This window comes from Ochotona curzoniae, unplaced genomic scaffold (assembly GCF_017591425.1).
Source record: "Ochotona curzoniae isolate NIBS_2020 unplaced genomic scaffold, NIBS_Ocur_1.0 contig_66, whole genome shotgun sequence".
Classification (NCBI taxonomy): domain Eukaryota; kingdom Metazoa; phylum Chordata; class Mammalia; order Lagomorpha; family Ochotonidae; genus Ochotona; species Ochotona curzoniae.
In genome coordinates, this window is record NW_024466512.1 from 24,930,082 (window position 1) to 24,956,178 (window position 26,097).

The window sequence follows — 26,097 nt, forward strand, 5'->3', positions numbered from 1 at the left end:
CTTTGATAAGAGAGGTATCTATGAATCATTAAAGGGAAGCCTTCCCAGAAAATGAAGAGATTTTAGTGCTGTTTTTGATAAGATATGAAAGAAGTACTATTTTGTTACTTCTAGGAAGTCATTATGTTAGAAAAAAAATGTTTAAACATTAACGGATAAGACTCTGTAATCTATCCTGTTTTTGATAGCTATGGCTCTGTTTCTTTTTGCTTTTAAACTGAATCTCAACATGCTGGGTATCATTATTTGGATAACAAGATGGTTCCCCCCTCAGTGCGGCTACAGCGTGATGCTGAACTCGGAGAGAAACTGCCTGGGAGTTGTTCTGATGGCATCTTCTCGTGTGCCTAAAACCTTAGTTTGAAGGTTTTTTAGTTATTGACCTTGTGAAAACATTAGCTACAGTGTCCAGCAGGATGCTTGAGTAGTTCTAACTGTGGAGATTTCATACTCTGTCTCTAAAATATGCCTGTGTCCTGTCATGATTTTTTCAGAGAAAGGAGTGGTATTTGGATCCCCACTGACAGAGGAAGGCATTGCCCAGATATACCAACTAATCGAATATCTGCATAAAAGTAAGATTACAAAAGGTTTTATTGTTCTCTGTTTAATGAAAAATTGTCCATTTTGCTTGAGTGCTAACAGCTTTGAACTAGTAGGTGGTGCTGAATTATCAGTGGTAGAGCTAACTTGTGATTTTAGGCAACATATATATATATTTTTAAATGTATTTATTTTTATTGGAAAGTCAAATTTACAGGTAGAAGGAGATACACAGAGAAAAATCTTCTATTCACAGATTTATTCCCCAAGTGGCTTCAATGGCTGGAGCTGAGCCAAACCGAAGCCAGGAGCCAGGAGCTTCTTCCAGTCTCCCACATAGGTGCAGGGTCCCAAGGCTTTGGCCCATCCTCGACTGCTTTCCCAGGCCACAAGCAGAGAGCTGGGATATGACCTGGTATCCATATGGGATCCTGGTGCATGCAAGATGATGACTTTAGCCACTAGGTTATTGCGTCGGGCCCAGGCGATATATTCTGAAGTATATTTCCTTTTATACTTCATATATCGATGTGTTTTATACTCTCAAAGATGTATGTAAGTCAGACAGTGTCCATGAAATGACACATCTCAACTCAAGGGGACATTTCCTGTGGAAAAATACTTTGTCCCTAGAGAGTTGTGATGTTTATTTAAAGCCACAGGATACATTTCATCTTTAGAATTCCATGGTTAGTGTACGCTTTCACTTCCTTTCTCAGTTTGCTGGTCATATCATTGCCTCAGTGCTTTGCATAGCTGAGCAGATGTGGAACGGGTGACCTCAATGGTGCCTTGCTAAAAATTCAAAATATTTCCTTGATGAATTCCACCCAGGCTGGCATTTATGACTTACTCTGTGTGGAACATTGTGCTAGGAGCTAAGACAGAGGCTACAATTGGCAGTATAAGGGCTTGAGTCATCTGCATGCTTGGCTTGGTTGGCAAAGATTGTATTTAAAGTAAATGTCGGGCCCGGTGCAATAGTGTAGTGGTTAAAGTCCTCGCCTTGCATGTGCCGGGAGCCCATATGGGCGCCGGTTTTAGTGCCAGTGGCCCTGCTTCCCATCTAGCTCTCTGCTTGTAGCCTGGGAAAGCAGTGGAGGAAAGCCCAAAACCTTGGGACTCTGCACCCGCATGGGAGACCTGGAAGAGTTCCTGGCTCCTGGCTTCGGATTGGCTCAGCTGCAGCCATTGCGATCACTTGGGGAGTGAATCATTGGACAGAGGATCTTCCTCTCTGTCTCTTCTCCTCTCTGTATATCCGCCTCCAATAAAGATAAATAAATCTTTAAAAAAAAAGTATATGTCATCATCAGTGTTTTAAGATAGGTTAAGTTCAGGTTTCGACACCGTTGGATGATAGGAAGATGTGGCATCCTCAGGCCTAGCTGCTCCTTGACAGCAGAAGCCCAGATTTCTGTCTTCCAGTTTGGTATAGATCTCATCCATTCCTTTATGGTTATCTTCCTGGCTGGTTATCTTCCTGTAGGCATTTGACGCGGGATTCCTGAATGAGGGAGTTATGCAAAGATGAATGTGTCCCTAAGCTGAAAACAGGGGACGTTCACACTTTGTCCAGATCAAGGCAAAAACCCCACGGCTCATCTTTTATTCTTTATGTTTTTTTATTTATTTGAAAGGTAAATACACACACACAGAGACACACACACTTTACATTCTCTAGTTCACTCATTACATACCTGCAACAACCAGAATGAGTCTAAGCAGGGCATCTGAAACTCCATTCAGATCTTGCACCTGGGTGTCAGGGATCCAACAATTTGGGCTGTCCATCAACGCTGCCTCCCAGGGTGCCCATCAGCAGGAGGTTGCAGCTGGAAGTGGAGCTGGGACTCAAAGGCAGGCACTCTTTTAGGGGAGGCAGACGTCCTAACATTACCTTAATCACTGTGCGAACGCCCAATCACCCAGAGCTACAGCTGCTTACACTTAGGGATGTTAGAAGGACAGAACAGTTGTTTGGGGTGACTCTTCACTTGCGTATGGGAAGCTCTCAGACTGAAAGCTGGTCTGATGGGCTGTAGTCCTGATCTCCCAGAACAGCACATGCACTGGAGGGGAAGAGCCGAGAGGCGTGATACGCCTCTGCACAGAAGTCAGTCCCTGCCAAGTCTGCGGGAAGGGGCATTTTCAGAGCAAGTTGGCCTGTCTTTCCATTTATTTTCCCTGCTCAGTTTGACCATTGGGCAGGTGAGATTTGAAGTCTTGAGCTTGCCTTGGAAGACAGACGACACATCTGTCATTTGGGTCTTGTAACTGAACAGTAGTGTTTTGATGAGATATTTGAATAATCATTTCTCTTCTTGCTTTTCTGTTCCTGTGCTGTTTTCTTCCTTGCAAGCAGACTTGAGAGTGGAGGGCTTGTTCAGAGTTCCAGGCAACAGTGTCCGACAACAGATTTTACGGGATGCACTCAATACAGGAGCTGATATTGACCTAGAATCAGGGGAGTTCCACTCTAATGATGTCGCCACTTTGCTGAAGATGTTTCTGGGAGAGTTGCCTGAGCCCCTGCTGACACATAAACATTTCCATGCACACCTCAAAATTGCTGGTGAGTACAAAGTAACACATTTATGTAAAAATGCTTCTTTGAATTAGTATAGTCCTTTGGAATTTTCTTTCTGTTGCTTCAATTTTATTTATTTGAAAGGCAGAGAGAGACAGAGACAGGTGTATTTCTATGTGTTGGTTTATTCCCTAAAGGTCAATCATAGTCAGGGCTGGACCAGGCTGAAGCCACAAGCTGGACACTTCATCCGGGTCTCCCACCTGGGAGCCAAGACCCCAGGCACTTGGGCCTTCTTCTACTGCCTTCCCAGGCACATTACATAAAACTATCAAAAGCCGAGTAGTTGGCTTTTGATTTGGGATACCAGCATTTAGCTATAGCTAAACCCGATATATGATATTATTTTTGTGTCCCAGATAAATCCTAGTGTAGTACTTCGCATGTTTTAGTTGTCCAAATAATGTGTTCTTTTCATTGGGTTGGGCTGAATGGATTCATTCAGTTTACATACTTCAGATGGTTATGGGTTTGGTATGTTTGCCTTGGTTTGGGGCTTTTGCTAAGTATTTCTATGCCTCGGTTGAGGTGATCTCTACACTTGGCCATTCATTTTTTTAAAATAATTTGCTTGGTTGTCTGAATAAGCAGTGCATTTATATGGTTTGAAATTCAAAAGATTCTGTGACTGTGTCCTAAGTGCCCCTCTCCACCCCTGTTGAGACCAGTGCTATGGGCTTCTCATGTACCACGTCAGGAGGTATTCTAAGAAATATACATTTTCCTAATCTAAATGCTGGACTCAGAACCCTAACGAAGAAAAGAGAGAAGACAGAACAGGTCAACCAACCGTCTCAGCTATGATGGACTATGTCAATCAGTGGATTTTTCAAAGATCTCATAGTGCTTGGAGTGGCAAGATTGACAGTGATTCATAACTGTGGCAATATCAAAACCACTTGAGCGAGAACCTCAGAGTATGCCCTACATCCGGGACCTGGGGAGGGTGGGAAATTGGGTGGGCTTCTCCCTTAAATACCCCCCTTTAAATATGAAGCTAACAATATGGAAAACATACTAGTATTATCCACTTTCCTGTAGCCCTTGAACCTTCTTACCCTGATTAACTATGTAAAGAATGTCAAAATAAAATTTATTAATAATAAAAAAAAAAGAAATATACATTTTCCTCTTTCCCTGTTCTTATGTAATGGTAGGGTATTACTCATATGCATGGTTCTGTGGTTTACTTTTTTTTTTCTTTAATGTATTTTAGAATTAGTTCATTTTCAGCCCATAATAGTTTCCTCATTCTTTATGCCTCTGTGGTAGGAAATTTATGCTTAAACTGCACAGCTGTTATATACCCAGTGCACACAGCATCAAAATCCATACTGCATTTACTTATTTTTCTGCATTTGAATATTTTTTCCTTTTATTCTAATTTTAACAAATAAATATGGGATATTTCTATTTGAACAGTTTTTACTAAAAAGTGAGCTAGTTTTCAACTTAAAAATGTAATTTAAAAACTTTCAGTAGTAGTCCAAATAATATAAATGAATAAATATTACTTGCTAAAATACTGTATAATTTTACAGGTATTTTGGGAAGAAATAGCTGTTGTTAGGTCTCTGAAAAAGGTTTAGGAAATATTAAAAAATTATTTTTGTGTGTTTATCTGAAGAATACTGTTTAGTGTGCCCTCTGGTTGAGTTCATCCATTTAGTGGCTTTTGAAATCCTCCCCTTCACCATCTGACAATTCACTGTTCCCTGAGAACATGCTGCTACTGAGGTGCAGTGCAGTTGTACCATTTAATATGCCTTGCTGATAATTGGAAAAGCTTTTGTTCTGAATTTCATATTAACAGAACATTTTTTTTTTTTGGTAATATTACCTGTCTTTTCTAAACATTGAGTGGCTGTTGAGATTAAAGAGTTTACATAACACACTGTAATCATTTTCTGATCCTAAATGAATTATAACCAAGTGGTTATTAGTGTCCTTTGGAATTCTAATTAGCCAGGGGACTGTGCAATAACCTGGGCAGACTGTTAGGGGAGAAGCAAGGTTCTCTGATGCCACAAAGAGAGCTGCCTGCAACCTCCTGTGTCCCAAGACATGATGTTCTCTGCTTTTTCTTTTAACCGTGGAATGTCTGAGAGGGAAAAAGTGAAAGAAATGGCATTACCAAAGCCATGTGTGGACATATCTTCATTTTCTCTTGGGTATATGCCTAGCGGTGGAATTGCTGGGTCATGTGGTAACTCTGTCTAATTGAGGAATTGCTAATTGTGGTCTGAAGTGGTTTACCCTTTACATTCTCACCAGCAACGTGGAAAGGTTTAATTTCCTCTCTTTGTTATGGTCCATCTTTTGCTCCTCTTTTTCCTTGGGAATTGAGGGGAGAGTAATAGTAATAGTATTGATTTTTCTTGCTGATATTTTATCCATCCCTTGCAATAATTTTCTCTTCTTCTCAAGACTTGATGCAGTTTGATGACAAAGGCAACAAGACCAACGTGCCAGATAAGCAGCGGCAAATTGAGGCTCTGCAGTTACTCTTCCTCATTCTCCCTCCTCCCAACCGTAATTTGCTGAAGCTACTGCTTGATCTCCTGTACCAGACAGCCAAGAAACAGGATAAGAACAAGATGTCTGCCTACAACCTTGCTCTTATGTTTGCACCCCATGTCCTATGGCCAAAAAATGTGAGTTAGGGGAAGAATCAAGAAGGCGGTTTGGGGACTAGGTCCCATCCTCCCAGTGTACCTTGGTGAAGTTATCAAGGATCTAAAGTCTAATCTTGAGTTTATGAGATTCATTCAAGAGTCATCAGGCTTGGGCCCGGTGCAGTGGCCTAGTGGCTAAAGTCCTCGCCTTGAACACGCCAAGATCCCATATGGACACTGGTTCTAATCCCGGCAGCCCCTCTTCCCATCCAACTTCCTGCTTGTGGCCTGGGAAAGCAGTTGAGGAAAGCCCAGACTTGGGACCCAGCACTCATGTGGGAGGTCTGGAAGAGGCGCCTGTCTTCAGATCGGCTTACCTTTGGCCTTTGCAGCCACTTGGGGAGTGAATCAACGGATGGAGGATCTTTCTCTCTCCTTCTCTACAAATATCTGACTTTCCAATAAAAACAAATAAATCTTTAAAAAATAATGAAAAAATATAAAAAAAGAGTCATCAGGCTTAGAGTGGGCCAACTGCTTTCAACTTCACATATAAATTGCAACTTAGTGGAACTCTTTATAGAAGACTAAACTAGAATACTCATTTTGGTCAGTGTGGATGCCTTCTTAACACTGAAGGCTTTGGGGAAATCAAATTAGTTTCTGAAGATTGAATGGTATAAATTTAGAACAGAGCTGGATAATCTTACAGGATTCTGTCACCAAGGTTTCAGATGAGATGACATGGAGTAACCTTGTCTTACCCCGACTTTTCTATTTCCTGTTGACACAGTCTCCGTGGCTAACGCCAAGTGTGCTTCTTATTACCAAGGCTGTAGCTTCAGTGATTTACATGAGAAATAAATTATCTGAAGTCTTCTGAATAAAGTCTCTTGGAGGGCCATAGCCCATTCCTAGTATAGGTTTTACTGTGTGATTGGGGGGGGGATTGGAGCCAGGGTCATGGGTTGGGATCTGCAAAACCGTGTTTTCTCTTTTCTTCCTTCTTTGTATGCTAGGCACCTTCTTTTGAAACAGTGCATAGCAATAACTTTAATACTGTCACACAAGGTTGTGGGGAAGATGACAGAAGGAATCATGGAGAATTCTGGGTCTAAAGGTCCTCCTCTGAGGTGGACTGTGGAGGGCAAGTCACGTTAACACTTGTCCGTGTTTGGGGGACAAGGCCTCCTAATGAAGGGTTTTCCAGCCGTGACTGGAAAGGAGCACGCGGACAGCAGTTGTCAGCAGAAATGCTGAAGAGATCTTAGGAAAGCAAGCCAGCAAGTGGCTGATGAATGCCGAGGGTGAGGGCTTTCAGATGGTGGAGCTCTGAGTGTTTTTAAAAAGCCAGTGGAAGAGGGAGAAGGGAATCCAGGACAGTTTGTGTTCTTTCTTTCTTTCTTTTCTTTTTTTTTGGTAAGATTTACTTATTTTTATTGGAAAGGCGGATATATAGAAAGGAGGAGAGACAGAGAAAAGGATCTTCTGTCTGATGATTCACTCCCCAGGTGAGCACAACGGCCAGTACTGTGCCAATCTGAAGCCAGGATCCAGGCACTTCTTCCGGGTCTCCCATGGGGGTCGGGGGAAGGGTCCCAAAACTTTGGACCGTCCTCGACTGCTTTCTCAGGCCACAAGCAGGAAGCTGGATAGGTAACAGGGCTGCCAGGATTAGAACTGGCGCCCATATGGGATCCTGGTGCATTCAAGGAGAGGACTTTAGCTGCTAGGCTATTACGCCGGACCGTTTGTGTTCTTAAGAAACAGATGGCACCTTTGGTGTCAGAGCGAGGGGGTCTCCTGGGCCTTTGGGGAACTTGCAGTCCTTCTGAAGAGTTCATGTCCTTGACATCTGGTGCAGACAAGTCCTTCTCTCTGCTTGGAGTCCTTGAGCAACTTGGTTGGCATGTCTAATTCTCAAGGTGAATTAAGGAGTAGAGACTTCCCCTCTGGGATTTCCTGGTCACTTCAGGGACACCTGGGTGTTTTGAGATGATGTCATACCCATTGGGAAGCTGTTGAACCAATGTCTCTCTAGAGTTAAACATTGTGTTAGAGAAACCTTGGCTAGGGATGCATGCTGTTCTATATTTTGAAAGGGTATACTTACTTGTAAATATTATTTCCCAGGTTTTCATATATCCTTTGGTTTCTTTCCCCCTGGATAGGTCACTGCAAATGACCTTCAGGAGAATATCACCAAGCTAAACAATGGGATGGCCTTTATGATTAAACACTCCCAGAAACTGTTTAAGGTAGGTGAGGGATGGCATTGGTTGGCAACAGGACAAGTAAGATGGACCAAGGTGGGATCCTGAACAGGGCTATAAAGAAGACAAACCCTGACTGGGATTGCAGATCAAAAAGACTCTACCTGCAGTGCTGGACTCCCATATGGGTGCCAGTTCAAGTCCTGGCTGCTCCACTTCCTCTGCTTCTCCCTGCTTATGGCCTGGGTAAGCAACAGAGGATGGCATTGGGCACCTGCAGCTGCATGGGAGACCTCCATGGCTCCTGGCATTGGACTGGCTCAGCGTGAGTAGTCCAGTTTCAGCCTTTGTGGCTATTGGGGAATGAACCCAATAAATGGAAGTGCTCTATCTCTCCTGATCTCTCTGTAAGAGATGATGGCAAAACCGAGGAGAAATAACAATGCAGGTAGGGAGGAAAAAGAGTGGGAGGTAAAGTGGGGCCAGCCCTCTGGGTGACAGCCCCGCCTCTGGGTCTGCTAGCCTGCAACTACCTCCTGCCGGCAGCTGCTTTGCTGCCTGTGGGATCTGAGCCTCTCACAGCCCCTCTGTCTTTTTGTACTTTTTATTCCTTTCTGTATCAAATGAGTGGTGTTTGCTGCCAAAATAGTTCTTTCGGGAATGTGGGGATCTTTGTGAAGATAAAACCTTCTCCACTTTGGTCTCTGGCTTAAAAGGCTAGGGGACAGTACCTTCAAGCCTCCCTGAGACTCTGTGGGTGTCTGGGTTTATGGCGGGGCTCTATTGGCACACCCCAGCTCTCCCGAAAGACCCTTTATGTGACCAGAGACTCTGGCTTTCACATGCTTTTAGCCCAAGATTGTGTAGTTACATTTTGGCATTTTCTTTAAAATGCATTTTCTTCACAATTACTTTCTATTTTTTTAAAGGTCTTATCTATTTATTTGAAAAGCAGGGTTAGAAAGATCGTTCATGCACTGGTTCACTCACTGAGTGGCCACAGTGGCCGGGGTTGGAACAGGCTGAAACCAGGAGCTTCATCCGTGTCTCCCACATGGGTGCAGGGGCCCAAGAACTTGGGTCATCTTTTGCTGCCTTCCCAGGAGTGTTAGCAGGGAACTGGATCAAAGGTAGAGCCTCTGAGACTTTAATTGGCAGGTGGTAGCTTAACCCAATATACCATAATATCAGCTCTGATACTTTTTTTGATGTATAAAATTTTAAGTTTTTCAGTTTTTTGTTTTGTTTCCTATAGTTTTGGTGTCATATCCAAGAAACCACTGCCAACTCCAGCATCATGGAGCACTTTTTAAAAAATCTTTTTGACTCATACATATTGATAGGCTACAATGCAATGTTTTGATACATACATACTTTATGTAACAAATCAAATTAGAGTCATTCGCATTATCTTTCACCTCAAACATTTATCGTTTCTTTGTAGTAAGAGCATTAAAAATCTCCCATGGAGCAGATACTTGATTTAGCAGTTAAAACCCACTGGAGTGTCTGGGCGAGTGACCAACTCTGGCTCCTGTAACTCCAGCTTCCTGCTAGTGCAGATCCTGGTAGGTGTTGGTTATAACTTACGTAATTGTAATTGTGTCCCTGCCATCCAAGTGCGAGACCCGGATTGAGTTTTTGGCTCCCTCAGCCTTAACCCAGGCCCGACCATTTAGTCCTGGGGGAGTGATCAGTGGTTAAGAGCTCCCCTCTGTCTTGCTTGTTTTCCGGCCATTTTGACACATACATACATACAATATCTTACTGCTAATTAGTCGCTGTGCATACTGCACACCGCAACTTGTTCCTGCTATCTTTTTTATGTTGTTGTTATATGTTTATTTTGAATTTTTGAATTTTGTGGTACAAATTTGTGTAGACTGGGATTCCTCCACAAACTCCCACCCTCCAAAAGATTTTCCCCATGTTGCTACAATAGTATAGTTCTTCATAAGGAGTCATAATTCCATCAGTCTCTTTTTTATTGCTGGTACAGACAATGTCAGTCCAGCATCCTGTTGTCTACATATTTCCAACAGTTTCATTGGGAGCCCAGCTTTTGTTTGGAAGCAGGGATGCATGCTGCATTATATCCTCACATCTAGATATGGTAGACCCTGGTACTCTGTCACTGTACATTTCCATAAATGAGAAGCCACGAGACAAGGCCAACAACTGGTATGAATTAGAACAACAGCATTCCTGCTGTCTTACTGTGACTTCTCCCTGTCCTTTCCCCAAACCTCCATTAGTAGGGGCTGAATCAAGTGAAGCAGCTGTGTACTATGGCTTACCTCACTGTGGCCTGCTCTCAGCCCTGATACTTGCTGTGGGTCTACAGTCTAGTCATGGCAACCCCCAAGAACCCCTCCCAGACCGGCCTCCAAGCACTGCTCTCATAAATGCTGTTGGTGCTGTGACCTAGCCTGGCCTAGTCTGCTTCCAGCCTGGCTCTTGTGTATATGTGCGTGGGTGCTTTGACCTCCCCCAGGAAGGCCCTCCAGGTTCCTTCTTCCGATCCATCCATCTCGGCCCTCTTGATTACTTGCAGGTGCTATGGCCCAGACCAGGAAGCCTCCAGAAGTCATTTTACACATGTGAAACAAGCCCTCAGTGGCTCCCATCTGACCCATCCCCAGTCCCCCTGCCTCCAGCAATTCACGCCCACCTGTGCTTGAGGCCGGGATGATGGTGGTAGGGTGCCCCCAACTGGTGGGCACTCTCAGTGGCATGGCAGGAGCTCTGCTCCCTTCCCCCAGATCTTTAAAAATAAAAATAGAATAGACAGGTAGACTGGCATATGGGTGTAGTTAAACAGATTTAGCATTTAACCAGACCCAGGATGCCTGCCAGCTATTGGCTGCTCTTCTCCCAAAAATGTAACACTTGCCCAGGTGCGAGATGGCCTGTGGTGGGGACCTGCATGTATTTTGATAGGACTCCATTAGTCTTTGAATGCTTCCTTTCTGTCATAAAATGTCACAGCTCACTTTGTACTTGCTCTACTTTGGATTTGGAATAAATTATTTTTCTTAAGGAGATCTGATTGTTTTGAATGATACTAGGTTTTCATTGCCTGGGTGTCATTGCTTTTGGGCTCTCTGAAGGCAAGAAAGCAGAGTAAATATTTTCTGCTTTGAAGACGTATTAACTTATTTTTAAAGTCAGAATTACAGAGAGGAAGGGAGACAGAAACAGAGATATCTTGTTTCTGCTAGTTCACTGCTCAGACGGCTGCAGTTGCCATGCTGGGCCAGGTTGAAACCAGGAGCCTCATCCAGGTCTCCCGTGTGGGTGGCAGGAACCTTCCTCTGCTGCATTGCCAGGCCAATCGCAGGGAGCTGGAATGGAAATGGAGCATCTGGGACATGAACTGGATCCATATGGGATGCCGGCATTGCATGTGGTGGCTTAATGCACTATGCCACAATGCTAGCTCCTGGATTAAATACTTTTATAAAGAAATGACATTATTGCTGCCAACTCAGCTTGTATATTACAGAGCTTCTTTATTTTAATCTTATATTTTCTTCTTTTATATTGTACGTTCTAGATTTTAATAATATTTTCATGTTTTATTTCTTTTATCCTATAAGATACATAAATTAGTTTCAAAGTGATGCAGCTGTTACTACTAAGAGTAAACCTAAGTATATCTGTTGATTGAAGTTTGATATTTCTTTGAATCTCTTTTTCCTTAGAATATAGTTTTGAAATAATTTATGTTCCTGTGCTCATGTTGTCAGTTTGTTACATAGATACATCCCTCCCACCCTCTGCCCCATGTTTGTGTTTGCTTTGGTCTTTGCCATTATTTCCTTTTGGATTTAAATTTACTTTTTGAAGCAGTATTATTAGAAAAGTTAGTCCTTTTGTTAGCCATTCCAGTATTTTTCTGGTTTATCCTTTTAGTGCTTCTGTTTATTAGAATAAGTAATACATGTTGTATATATGTTCATATTTCCCTTCCTTACACAGGCACCTTATACGGTCACCACCTTTCTTTTCTCACTCACCAGTAGACCCTGGAAATCCTTTCCTATCAGTTCATCATCCTTTTTTCTTTCCCTCCCTGTGTGTCTGCGTTAGCCTGCCTGATCCAAATGTGTGAGTTCATTCAGGCAGGAATGAGCACTTGGGGTGTAGCCAATCATTTGCTTAATGTCATGCAAGCAGAGTTATAACTTCAGGATAGAGTCCCAGATGTGAACTTTCTGGGTCAGAAGGTAAATGTAAATATAATTTTATCAGATATTGTTATTCTCTATCATAGTGTTTGTATTAATTTACACTTCTACAAGCATTTTAGAATGCTTGTTACAAGATTGAACCCTAAAGTAGTTCTGAATAATTGTGAAAGGTATTTTCTTAAAAAATTTATTTGTTTGAAGTCAGAGAGAGATCTTCCATGAGCAGGTTCACTTTCCTAGTGCTCACAACAACTAGGGCTAGGCCAGGCTCAAGCCAGGAGCCTCCAACTCCATCTGGGTCTCATTACTTTAAAATGTGACCTGGTGCCCACTTGCCATTTGGAAGGATTTGGGGATGGCTTTTGGCAAGCATAAACATCTCTATAGGTGCCTTTGTTTTTCTTTTTGGTTCCTTTTTGGTTCCTTTTTGGTTTGTCTATATATGACATATTTGATTTTAAAATATTAGTGACTACATTAATGTCTCATAGTTTTCCCTTCAGATTTGTTCAGATATCTACTTGATGGCAAGGGAAAGAAAGTTGTGTCACAGGGTGTGTAGAGGAACGTGGATTTCTCACAAAATAATCTGCCAGTCAGAGGATTTGGAGAGCTACTGTCCTGTGGCTTGAAAGAGATTTAATTGTGCTAATCCCTGGGTCTCTGTTTTCTTCTTTGTCTTCTCTAGGCTCCTGCTTATATTCGGGAGTGTGCCAGGTTGCATTATCTGGGCTCTAGAACCCAAACATCAAAGGTAAGAAGCTGCACTGCTTTTAACTCAAACTAGGAAAGAGGGTTAGCAGACTTTTTTTTTAAAGATTAGCTTATTTTTATTGGAAAGGCAGATCTGATTTACAGAGAGAAGGAGAGACAGAAAGAAAGATTTTTCATCTGTTGGTTCACTCTCCAAATGGCCACCAAGGCCAGAGCTGAGCCAACCTGAAGCCAGAAGACTGTTTGGGGTCTCCCACATGGGTGCAGGGTCCCAAGGCTTTGGGCCATGCTCTACTGTCTCCCAGGCCACAAGGGAAGGGAAGTGGAGCAGTCGGGACATAAATTGGTGCCCATGTGGGATCCTGGCTCTTGAAGGAGGAAGATTTAGCCATCATGTCTGGCATCTCCCTTCTTTCCTGTCAGCAGAATTTTAAAGTGTAAAGTAAAGTAAATTCATGGAAAATACAGAAGTGTTCAGTGTTATTGCTCAAAATTACTGTTATTTTGCCATAAAAGAAAAGAAGGAAATGGAAGTTGCAAGAAGTGGCTTTCTGCAGAGTGCTGCTGTCTTTCAGATGTTTTCAGGTTGATGGAATCCTCTAAGGAGTGATGGCATTGACTGTATGTTTAAAGGTTTTTCATGAATCCATTTTTAAAAAGATTTATTACTTTATTTTTAATTGGAAAGGCAGATTCACAAAGAGGAGAGACAGAGAGAAAGATATTCCATCTGCTGTTCATTCCTCAAGTGACCACAAAACCTGGAGCTGAGCTGATATGAAGCCAGGAGCCTTGTTGGAGATCTCCTATGTGGGTTCAGGGCGCAAAGAGTTGGGTCATCCTCTGCTGCTTTTCTAGGCCATAAGTAAGGAACTGGATGGGAAGTAGAGCAGCCAGGATGCAAACCAGTGCCCATATGGGATGTTGGCGCATACAGTCAGAGGATTAGCCAGTTGAGCCATTTAGGCAGCCCCTTTAGTCTGTTCTTAAATATGTAATCTATAAATAACCAATGTACTCAGTATTTAATAGCAGTAAAAGTATTTTATGTAACTGTTTTTTTGTTTTGCTTTTAGTAGTAAAAGAAAAACTATCAAATGACTGAAAGATGTGAAATAACATGAATTAGATAGGAAAACATGTTTATGAATAGAAGAGTATATATTATTATGAACTTTAAAGATATTAAGCTAAAAAGGCTTTCCCAAGCTTTTTTTTTTTAGATTTATTTATTTGAAGGAGTTACAGAGAGAAGGAGAGACAGAGAGAGAATCTTCTATCTACTGGTTTGCTCCACAAATGGCTGCAATAGTCAGAGTGGGGCAGTCTGAAACCAGGAGCTTCTTTCCGATCTCACATGTGGGTGTGGTGTCCCAAGGACTTGGGCCATTCTCTGCTGCCTTCCCAGGCACATAGGCAGGGAACTGGATCACAAGCGGAGCAGCTGGACTCCAGCCAGCACCCAGGGGATGCTAGTGCCACAGGCAGTGGCTTTATGTGCTTTGTCACAGTGCTGGTCCCATCCAGATGACAGCTTCACTTCTGTGTTTCCTTCTGTCACACAGGGATAATAACACTTTCCCTGCTTTCTTTGTGGAATAGCATTGAGAACTACATTAAGCTCAAAAGAGGCTTTGAGGGGCTAGTGTTGTAACCTAATGGATAAATCAACTGTCTATGCCACTGGCATCCCATATGGGCCCCTGCTTCTTTACTCATGTCCCTGTGTTTCACTTCCAGTCCAGCTTTTTGCTGATGGCCTGAGAAAGGCGGCATAGGACATTCCAAGCGAGGCAGTGTAGGATGGGTCCCTGTGTGAAGCTCCTCACTCCTGGGTTCAGCTTGACTCATCTCTGGCCATTATGACTTTATGGGAAAAGAACCAGCGAGTGGAAGAACCTGTCTCTGGAACTCTGACTTTCAAATAAATAAATAAATAAATTTAAAAAAAAAGAAAGAAGAGAGAGATGCTTTGAAAACAACACTGGACCAAGAGTTCTTTTCTCTTTAGAGATATGTTTTATTTATTTGAAAGATGAGCTTACAGAGAGAGAGAGAATCTTCCACCCAGTGGTTCACTGTTGAGTCTGCTGCAAAAGGCTTTACTTTAACTGAGGCCGGGAGTGCCTTCCCAGTGGAGCAGGCTGCCGGGCCACAGCATTGTCCCCTCAGTAGATTCTTTATACTAATCATAATGTTGAGGGTTTTTCCTTGGGGCTGGTGTTATGGCATAGTGGGTGGGGCCATTGCCTGCAACAATGGTATCCCATATGGATGCCCATTCATCATGTCCTGGCTTGCAACCTACTTCCATGCTGGTATCCTAGGAAAAGCATAGAAGATGCTTTTTTCTTTTCCTAGCTCTGGCTGGCCATTGTGGCCATTTGAAGGGGTGAACCAGCAGGTGGAAGAACTCTCTCCATAACTCTGACTTTCAAATAAATCTTGATTTTTTTTTCTTATTCCTGGATGTAGAGGTCTATCATGTCCCTAATCCCCTCTTCTGTCCCAGGATTTTATGAAGTCCAAAAACAAAGCTGATAGGGAATGTTAATTCACTGTTCCTTCAAATGTTCTGTAGGATGACCTTGATCTGACAGCGTCATGTCATAGTAAATCCTTCCAGCTAGCGAAGTCTCAGAAACGGAACCAAGTCGATTCTTGCTCCCATCAGGAGGAGACCCAGCAGCGGACGGAAGAGGCCCTGAGAGAGCTGTTCCAGCATGTCCACAACATGCCTGAGTCCGCCAAGAAGAAGCAGCTTATTAGACAGGTGCTGAGGGGCTTCAGCAATGTGATCCTGAGCGCGGATTCCCTTGGGCGTGCTGTTAACAATCTCATGGAACTTTGGGCTTTTATTGGGCCAAGCCTTGGCTCAGCTGAGAGAGCAAGCTTGCCCTTACAATCTCAGTGGGGATCCCTGCACTCCTACAGCTGTTTCCCTAGATGAAGGGCTGGAGGCTCATGGATTTCCATGGTTAAATGGGGCTGCCTGCATGTGCTGAGTGTGTGCAGTTCTGAGCCTCTGCTGGTTTTGCTGAGATGGAATCAGCAGTCACAGCATAGTTACAGGTTGATATGTTCTCCTAGCAAATAACTTTCTGAATTTCAGTTTTCTACTTGGTAGCATGGCAGTGGTAACAAACAGGCTGGTCTATGCAGAGTGGCTGGCCTAACAGGAGGTGAGTGGTGCCCTTGGTGGTGGAGGTCTGTGTAGTCAGAAAACAGTGAAAATTAGGGATCTCTGGAATCTAGGATTTGGGCATCTGAGTGATGAGGCTTGCTTATGGGAGCCCTGGGAGCAGAATGAGGGCTCTGATTTGAGGTTGAAACTCTAGTGTAGTTTGAGTACATCTTGATGACTGGGGGAAGTTTCTTTCTCAGGAGTTTGGTTTTGTTTGAGTTCCTCTGGAAGTTATCCCAGCTTAAGGTCGGCCTTGCTTGGCCTCTTGCTGAACTGAGACTTTCTTGAAGAGAGGAGTCTTATTTTTGTTTACTTATTTTGTGCCTAATCTCAGACATAGGGTCAGGCATCAGCAAGTACTTAGAAAAGGGGAAGTGAGCTGTTGTAACACTTGCTGAAACCCCTGAGATGTTTCTTGTTACTCTCTGAGGTTATTCTGAGGTCTGGTAAATGCTGGCGTCCCTAGGCTCTGACAGAGTGTTGTCTGAGTATTGTAGACGTCAAGTGGCCGAGTGATTTTATTCTTGACAGATTCTAAGACAGGACTTCTCTCAACAAGAATACAGAAGGTTAAAGAGAATGCAAAGAAAGAGCATCAGCTTTGTTCTTTTTAGAAAATTAGATTACCGAGAAGGATAATCTTTTATTCTTAGGATTTATTTATTTACTTTAAAAGCAGTTACAGAGAATGGGGAGAGACACACAGAGAGATTTTCAATTTGCTGGTTCCTTTTTTTTTAAAAAAATTTTTTATAAAGATTTATTTTTATTATTATTTTTTTATTGGAAAGGCGGATATACAGAGAGGAGAGACAGAGAGGAAGATCTTCCGTCTGATGATTCACTCCCCAAGTGAGCGCAACGGCCGATGCTATGCCAATCTGAAGCCAGGAGCCTCCTCCGGGTCTCCCACGCGGGTGCAGGGTCCCAAAGCTTTGGGCCGTCCTCGACTGCCTTCCCGGGCCACAGGCAGGGAGCTGGAAGGGAAGCGGGGCTGCTGGGATTAGAACCGGCGCCCATATGGGATCCCGGGCGTGCAAGGTGAGGACCTTAACCATTGCGCCACTGCGCCGGGCCCGCTGGTTCCTTTTTCAAATGGCAGTGAAAGCCAGGGCTGTCCCAGGCGAAAGCCAGGAACCTGGAGCTCCAGCCGGACCTCCCGTGTGGTGTGAGGGTCCAAGCACTTGGGTCACCCTCTGCTGTTTTCCCAGGCACATTAGCAGGGAGCTGGATCACAAGTGGAACAACCGTGAAACAGGCCATAAAGCAGTGCTTATGTGGGATGCTGGCCCTGCAAAGGACAGCTTAACACCCAGCATGTGTGTGCCACAGCACAGGCCTCCAGACCAGCCTTTTTAGACTTGCCCTTTTTTCACTTAACATTGTAACATAAACATTTTCTCATATATGGTTGCAAATTCCTTGCATACCTTCTAGGCACTATCCAATCTTTATGGAAACTATAATTTTACCAATTCCTATTTTTTTCATCTGTGATTAATATGTGCTCTCCATAGAAACATTGCCACTTCGAGGGAGTGTAAAGGAGAAAATGCAAATCACTTACAATGGCCCAGAAATAGTGCCAGTTAACACCTTAAAGATATTTCATGCTTTTTTCTCTTATTTAAGATCGTAATGTCATTATGCATAATATGCATTCAATTTTATATCCTACCCTTTCATTTAAGCTTGTATCATAAATTTTTTCTATGTCAAGGCAAGATTGTGAATATTTTTTAATATTTATATAATATTCTATTCTGTATAACCCAACTTATATACAATTGGCCTACCAGTGCTGTTTATCAGTATCTGTTGTTAAGTATTTTCATTGTTAGAATATTCCCCAAAAGTGGCATGACCAAAGGGGAAGCATTTTTTTTGGTTTGGTTAATATCACTACCAGATCCCTCTCAATATATATCCCTCCTTCTCACTTTCTTTTCCCTAAAATATTTCCAGTTTGTTTGAATCAACCTTTCATTTAAAAATAATTTTAGTGAGAAGTTGCAAAGATACTACAGTTTTTCACATTTTTCTTAAAAGAAAGATTTATTTATTTTTATTGCAAAGGAAGATTTACAGAGAGAAAGATCTCTTCCATTCATTGGTTCACTCCCTGAATAGCCACAATGGCTGGAGCCCAGCTGATCTAAAGCCAAGAGCCAGGAGCCTGGTGAAGGGTCCCAAAACTTTGGGCTGTCCTCTACTGCTTTCCCAAACCACAAACAGGGAGCTGGATGGGAAATGGAGCATCTGGGACACAAACTGGCACCCACATGGCATGCTAGCACTTTCAGGCAGAGGATTAGCTAATTGAGCCATCATAGCGCGCCTCTCCTCCTTCTTTTTATCATAACTATCGGGCCTGCTGATTCAACAGGCCAATCCTCTGCTTGCTAGTGCCAGCATTTCATATGGGTGCTGGTCTTTGTGTTCTGGCTGCTCCTCTCCTAATCCAGCTCCCTGCTTGTGCCTTGCAAGGCAGTGGAGGATGGCCAAAGCCATTGCAACTCTGTATCCATGTGGGAGACCCAGAAGAAGCTCCTGGATTCTGGCTTTGGATTGGCTCAGCTCTGCTGTTTTGTTTATTTGGGGAGTGAACCAGTGGGTGGTAGATCTATCTCTCCTCTTTGTAAATCCAACTTTCAAATAAAAATAAATCTTTTAAAAAACGAATCGTCTATTTTTATTTCTGATGATGTTTGCATAGTTGATCAGTGTGGGAAGGATCCAGGGTTAGGGAAAAGTGGATGTAATCATTGTTTCCAAATTTTATATTCTTATTGCTGGAGGAAGTGGGAAGATAAGGAGAGAAGCCATACCCAGCCTCCCAATGCCCCAGTATCCAGGGATGGGGCATGGCCACTTGATATCAACCCAGGGTCCTGATGTTGCATGTACTCTAAGGATTCTGCCCAGGTGGTTTTCATAGTTCTGATTATCTTGCCAATCCAAGGATGAGGAAACCCTTCCAATGTCCATTGGCTGACACGGGCGACCGTAGAGTCTCCTTCACTCAGCTTTTTGCTGTCATCGTTTGGCTGGGGTGGTTGTCAAATGTGTTCTGTTCTTCCTCAGGTTTGTTACCAGATGTCCTCTGCAGCTCCCAGTGGGCTGCCATATCCTCCCTGTGCATCAGGGCCTGCTGTCCACTGCTCTGTCTTTTCCACTGAGGAGGACCAGTTCTTGCAGGCGGGTCCAAAGACCCAGGCCACGTGATCCGGGCCTCCACTGGACCCCTCCACTGCCCCTCACCCCTGGGGTTTACCACCTGGCACCCACCATGCAAGTGTGCCTACAGACCCTCTACTTCTCTCTGTAAATCCACCTTTCAAATAAAAATAAATCTTAATTATTAATACGTTATCTTATTTATTTTTATTAATAAGTAAACTTAATAATAAATTATCGTAATAAATCTTCAAATCACCATTTAAAATTAAAAACATAAAATAATAATTTAAAAAACCTGAAAAATTAACATTGATACATTACTACTAAGATTATAGGCTTTATTCCCGTTTTACTGGCTTTACTGGCTTTCCCTTTTCCTGCTCCAGGATCCAAAGCAGGATACTGTGTTATATTTGCACGTACTCTCTGGCCGTCCCTTTTTATCTCTCTTCCTCACTCCCCCTTTTTTCCGTTTTATTTTGGAAGAAATCAGATGGTTTGTCCCGGTCTGGATTCCATGACTGGCTTCCCTGAGTTGTCGTTTAGCTTGTCTAGTCTTCTGTGTCTGCCACAGCTGGTGGGCAGATGTGCTTGTAGGGGCTCGAGGTGCTTCCCGTTAGCTCCTTGCTTGGTGGTTTGTGATTTTGAAAGGCTCTGATTATGTATTTCTAGAAAGCGTCTGAGAACCTTTGGCAGTGAGTGCCCCCCGACCCGGGCAGTCCCTCACCCATGGGACCGCAGCTGCTGTGTGTCGCCTGTCCTGGTGTGTCCAGGAGGGGTAGTTACCACGAAGGCCCAGAGGTGGCTCAGTTTCTTTGTGCCCAGAGAATCTCTTGCTATCTTTGTAATCTACTGTGTTATCTTTAATTTGGGAAATGGACGTCTAATCCAGGTGTTGACTGGGACTGTGCAGTTCCTTGGAACTTCCCCTTTTCTACTTTCAACAGCTTCAGAGAGCTGATGTTGATAGCTTTGGTGCGTCTGCGTCCCAGTGTGTTTCCTCTGACAGTAAGGGAGAGAGGAAAGGAGAGATCTTTCAGGTGCTAGGTCATTCCTGAAATGCTGGGCCGGAGCAGGAGCCAGGGTTTCCATGTGTTCTCCCACGTGGTGACAGGGACTGCAGGACTCGAGCTGTCTTCACAGACACCCAGGCAGGAGGTTGGGTTGCAGGTGGAGGAAGGACTCCCCTGTGTGCTCTGATAGAAGCTGCCAGCTAGTGGGTGTCTGCCCTGTGCCACAGGGGCCACCCCACAGTGCTGGGAGAATATTAATAACATGCTCTCTGTGTGGTGTTCTTGTTTTGTTTTAGTTTAATAAGCAATCTTTGACCCAAACACCGGGGCGAGAACCTTCTAGCTCTCGAGTGCAGAAGCGGACCCGTTCACGCTCCTTCAGTGGGCTCATTAAGGTGAGTATGCTGTGCTTTTTTTTTTTTTTTTTTGTAATTTTGTGAGAAAATGGACTAGTCTGGCTTTTCTTTCTTCTTTTTAAAAAGTTTTAATTTGTATTTTTCATGATACTATTCCATAGGCTGAGGGATTTCCAGTCTGGCTTTTCTTATGCAGACCAGATTTCAATTTGGGGGCATCCTGTAAAGGGTTAATTTGTCAGGAAATAAAGGTTGAATTTATAAAGGGTTTATATTTTCAAAGTGTTTGCTGCATTTAAAATCAGAGAAGAACCATTATGGAATAAAAGAAAGACAGGCGTTTCCTCCTCTCCCACGGGTGAGGAGAGTCCTTGGGCCTGAATGTTTTGTGTTCGGTTTATTTGTCTTTCAGAAAGATTTATTTAGATAAAGGTAGTTAGAGAGAAAGACAAGAGAGAAGACGAGAGAAATAAAGATTGAGATATGTTTTATCTGCTGGTTCACTGCCCACATAGCTACATTGGCTGGGGCTGGGCCAAGCTGAAGCCAGGAGCCAGGAGCTCCCTCTGGCCACCCGTGTGGGCAGCAGGGACCCGAGCACTCAGGGTTTGATGCTGCCTTCTCCCGTGCATTAGCAGGGGCCTGGGTCCGAAGTGAGGCCGCTGGGATTTGACCTGGCACTCAAGTGGGATGTCATTGTCACTGGGTGGCTTACTGTGTTGTGTCACAGTGCTGGCCCATACTACATATTTTTTATGTGGTTTGCTAAATCTGTTGAGAAGAGCAGGGAAATTCTTTTTTTTTTTTTAATTCTTAAAAAATGGATTTTCTCCTAGGTTTTGGTACTGCAAATGTTTGTGAAGTTAATATTTTTATTGCTATATTTTCCATATAATTAATGAAAAGCCAAATTAGTGAAAAATATTATCTTTAATACAAACACAGAATGTATTTCTGTGATGTTCTGCCATCATTGTTTACGTGTTAATGTGCAAGTTTTCAGATGGTCTCAAATTGTAGTTATTGAATATGACCATTAGATGGCAGTAGACAACTTGGTTTTGGGATTCATATTTCTATGCATAAACTAAGGTGAGGTTCTGGTTAACTTGGAGAGAAACTAGCGCTAGTCTGTGTTCCCCTGTTTTTCTTTTTGAACTTATTTTAATATTATTATGTTACGTAAATCTAGCAATATTAATGAGCCCTTTGACTCAAATTTAAAATCTTTGACCTAAAAGATTAAATATCTTGTGACTTCTTTCTCTTTAAAGTACATCTATTAGCAGTTGCAAATTCATCTATTTTTGTTTCTAGGTAGGTAAAATTTATAGAATTAGAGAGTTCACTTCTCGATCGTGAATCCACTGTGGCTTCTGTGAATCAGTGGCTTCTGGGACTTGAGGCTTGCTGTCAATAGAGTGGAAAGATAAACCTTGGAACGGGAGGAAATATTTGCAAATCCTATATCTGTTTAAGAGTTAATATCCAGAATGAATAATTGCTGTAACTTAGCAAGAGCAGAAACAAACCCATTAAACAATGAGCAAAGGACTTAAACAGCTGTCCCCCTGCCAAAAATATATATTTATATGGTCCTGAAGCACATGAAAAGATGCTCAACATCACCGATTATTATGGAAATACAAATCATAGCTATAATGAGGTGTTTACTTCATGCCCTCTAGGATTGCTAAAATTAACAAATAACAAGCAGAAAATAGCAAGTATTGACAAGGATGCAGAGAAACTGGGACCTCTGTGCACCCTTGGTAGGGATGTACCGTGACGTGGCCTCTGCAGAGCAGCGTCTTCTGACTCAGTAGTGAGTGCCCTTCTGGGTGTCCAGCTGAAAGAACTGCACGCAAGGCCCCGGTCGTCGTCTGTGCACCTGTGTTCACAGTGGCATTAGTCACGGCAGCCGGCAAGCGAGGCTGCCCAGCTGTCTGTTGATGGAAGAACCTAGCGAAATGGGTCTGCAGGCGATGAGTACCTCTCCCCTAAGAGGAAGGAGATGCCGAGTTCTGCTGTGACAGTCACCCCAAGGACATTATGTCATGTGGAAAGAGCCAGTCCCAGCAAGACCAGTGTTGTGTGGTTCTGCTTCTGTGAGCTCTCTAGAGCAGCCAGGCTCCCAGAGGCAGAGGGTAGCCTGGTGGGGGCAGAGGCGAGGACCCCGCATGGTTACACTCTAACAGGGTGGGAGGACGGACAGTCCTGCAGCTTGGTGCTGGTAATGGGCGTGCATGACTCTTGGTGTACCTAATGGCACTCGGGTAGAGACGCTCACGGCCTCTCCCCTTGAGCTGGAGCGTGCTGAAGGAGCCACAGTGCAGGAGCTTGTCCTCCCTGAGGTGAGGGGGCCGCAGTTACCCCAGGGGACCCCTCTGCAGGGGACTCCAGGTGAATTGTGTGGTTGAACAGTTGGAATCTGTCTACTTCTTTACTAAGAGAACTAAGAATTGTGGAATTTATAAAACAGCTTATAACTCTTTAGGACGGAACGTTTTATTTATTTTGAAAAATTTATTATTTGAAAGGCAGAGTTAGAGAGATTAATCTTCCACCTGCTGGCTTGCTTCCCAAATAGCTACAGCAGTTGGGGTTGGGTCAAGCTGAAGCCAGGAGTGTAGGACTCCATCCAGATATCTTACGAGGGTACCAGAGGTCCAAACACTTGGGCCATCTTCTGCTTTCCCAGGCACATTTGCAGGAAGTTGGATCAGAAGTGGATCAGTTGGGACTCAAATTGGCTCTCATGTGGAATGCTGACATTGCAGACAGCAGCTTAATCCACTACATCTCAGTGTTGGCCCCATGTTTTTTTTTTTTTTTTTAAAGATTTGTTTTTATTGGAAAGGCGGATATACAAAGAGGAGGAGAGACAAAGAGGAAGATCTTCCATCTGATGGTTCACACCCCAAGTGACCACAACGGCTAGAGTTGAGCCAATCCAAAGCCAGGAGCCAGGAGCTCTTCTGGGTCTCCCACATGGGTTCAGGGTCCCAAGGCTTTGGGCTGTATTCGACTGCTTTCCCCCAGGCCACAAGCAGGGAGCTGGATGGGAAGCAGGGCCACTGGGATTAGAACCGGTGACCATGTGGGATCCTGGCATGTGCAAGGCAAGAACCTTAACCACTGTCCTATCACGCTGGGCCCTTTTTTGATCTTTTTTAACTATACTTTTTTTCTCTTCAGGTAAATACACCAGAATGTTCAATACTGCTGCTGCTATTTCTAAAGTGGAGTTAATATTGTAGTTTTGATTGTTTTGCAATTAAAATTTGTTACGTAAGGGCAGAAAGGAGAACATTTCTCCAAAGGCAGCAAAACTGTCATTGACAGCACAGTTACATCCAGCTTCTAACCTATGCCAAGAGGACGGCTTTCGGTCTTCCTCCCCAAGCCAGAGTAGTCCTAGGGAGGCTTGTACTCCCCCCTGTGGCTATGTGAGGAACTCCTAGAGAATTTCTCTGCATGTTCTAGTGCTGTGAGGGGAAATGACAGGGCATGGTCCCGCCCAGGGTCTTTTGGTAGGAAGGGAGGGGTAGCCCATTGGCTGCGCTGGAGCCCACACACCCCTGGGGGAAGGGTGCTCTGGTATAGGTCTGGTGTTTCTCTGATGGCCTCCAAGATGCACTGGAATTGGCCTATTTTTGCTGGTTTAAATCACTCTTAGCTTCTAACAGTGTAGTCCTTTTAAATGGGGAGAAACAGCGGTCACTTAAAACAAACTTTCTTGGTGACATTCTCCCTTGGATAAGGTAGCAGAGCTGATATGAATGTAAAGTTTTTAGTCATTTTGAAGGCCAGTATAGTTATGATACAGGTACAGTGAATGTTTGTAACTCAAATATTTTCTATTCCTAAATCAGAGGAAGGTCCTTGGAAATCAGACGTCAGAAAACAAGGACAAGTATGTTACTCCAGAGGCCGTAACCATGAGCGAGTTGAAGAGAGCCAGTAAGGAGAACATGAACACAGTAAGATGCCAGTCCTTTTGAGTGTGTGCACACTTGTGGGAAGGAGAAATTGCATGCTGTTGTATGTTTCTTTGGGCTGCTTGGTCCTTTCATTTATGCTATCCTTTCTGTAGATTTTCCTTGATTCATTCAACAAGAACATTTTGAACTTGGGAAGGTTATAGCTAAGTCATGGGCACAGATGACAAATGTAATGCAATAGCTCCATCAACAGAGAGTGAAGGGAGCAGCCATGTTTACCGGGAGATGCCACAGGACAAGTGACACTTGAGCCAGGCCTCCTTGGCTGTCTGTGTCCTGTGAGGTAGTTCTGCAAGGTGTCTCGGGCATACTGCTTACCAAGCCACAACCAGTATAGAATTGAGGCATTCCGCCAGCCTGGTATAACTGCATAGAAAATGGAGCAGAGTTAGGAGAGTCTGTGTGTGGGAATGACACGAACACCTGTAAAGCCCTGTACAATTTTCTCGTTGCAGTTCCTTTCTGGCTCTCCAACTGTCACGATGACACCAATGAGATTGAAATGGTCTGAGGGGAAGAAAGAGGGGAAAAAAGGTACTAACGGTGCTTGCTCTCTGCTCTCACAGAGTGCAGCGCCTTTGTGCTTCCAGCCAATCGGCAGCATCTTCTTGAGTTCCTGGGAGTGATGTAGAGGTGACTGTCTTTGAGCACCTTCTCAGCATCGTCCCCAGTGCTGAGGTGGAACGTGAACCGACCCCCGGGTGCTCCTAACTGCTTGACCAGATGGCACACGGTAGAAGACAGCTTTATGTAGTTAATGAACTCATTAGTTAACTAGAGGCAGTGGTGGAGGGCTCTCTTCTCCACTGACCCCCCTCTAGCCATCAGCAGCGACAGGTCTCACGTGTGGGTGGGTGGCAGGGACCCAAGCACCTGAGCTGTCACTGTTGTCTCCCAGGGTCTGTGTTAGGAACCAGGAGCCGGAGCCAGGGATCGAGCGAGGTGTGTCACTTGGGATGCAGTGTCTTAGCCAGCACCCTTATTGCTCGCCTCATGCCTGCCCCTCAACTGGCTTAAGAGTGGCAGTAAGCGGTTAGCAAAGGTCAACGAATCTATGCTGCTAAGCACAGCAGTGCTGGGATTTGCTTGTGCAACAGTTCTGTGCTGTCTTAGCTTTAGTCAGAGACACTTGCCTGATACCGGGGGACCCTGGGAATCAGATTCTGGTATTTGTTTTTGAGGCTCGTTAGTCCATAGATGATTATACTGACGCTTCTGATGGTCCCAGGCTGTTTTGGTAACAGCCTGCTGTGTTTTCCTCTGAAAAAGCTAAAGGACTCCATGCAAAGACCTTGAAATTATGTAAGTCCTGAATTGTCATTCCTCTGGCTCAGAAATAAACACTCCTGCTCTTTGAACACAAGTTTTCTCCTCTGAAAATGAGGATAATATAGATTAAATATCTCTAATCTGGAAATCCCAAATCGGAAGCTTTTTGAGCACTGATGTGAAATTTGGAGCATTTCAGATCTGTGGGTTAGGGATGCTTAAC

The 26,097-nt window shown here is 43.8% G+C and overlaps 1 protein-coding gene across 2 annotated transcripts in view; it reads left to right on the plus strand.

Moving 5' to 3' along the window:
- ARHGAP19 (Rho GTPase activating protein 19) overlaps positions 1 to 26,097 on the plus strand; it is a 55,151-nt gene that overhangs the window by 25,923 nt on the left and 3,131 nt on the right. Inside the window, exons 3-11 of one of the 2 annotated variants that reach the window (XM_040992384.1) lie at positions 495 to 575; positions 2,909 to 3,118; positions 5,561 to 5,787; positions 7,920 to 8,006; positions 12,843 to 12,908; positions 15,450 to 15,641; positions 20,542 to 20,640; positions 24,477 to 24,584; positions 25,061 to 25,139. In XM_040992384.1, coding sequence (XP_040848318.1) covers positions 495 to 575; positions 2,909 to 3,118; positions 5,561 to 5,787; positions 7,920 to 8,006; positions 12,843 to 12,908; positions 15,450 to 15,641; positions 20,542 to 20,640; positions 24,477 to 24,584; positions 25,061 to 25,139 — 1,149 coding nt within the window. The remainder of the gene's footprint in view (positions 1 to 494; positions 576 to 2,908; positions 3,119 to 5,560; positions 5,788 to 7,919; positions 8,007 to 12,842; positions 12,909 to 15,449; positions 15,642 to 20,541; positions 20,641 to 24,476; positions 24,585 to 25,060; positions 25,140 to 26,097) is intronic. The other variant, XM_040992385.1, reaches the window with a different exon arrangement.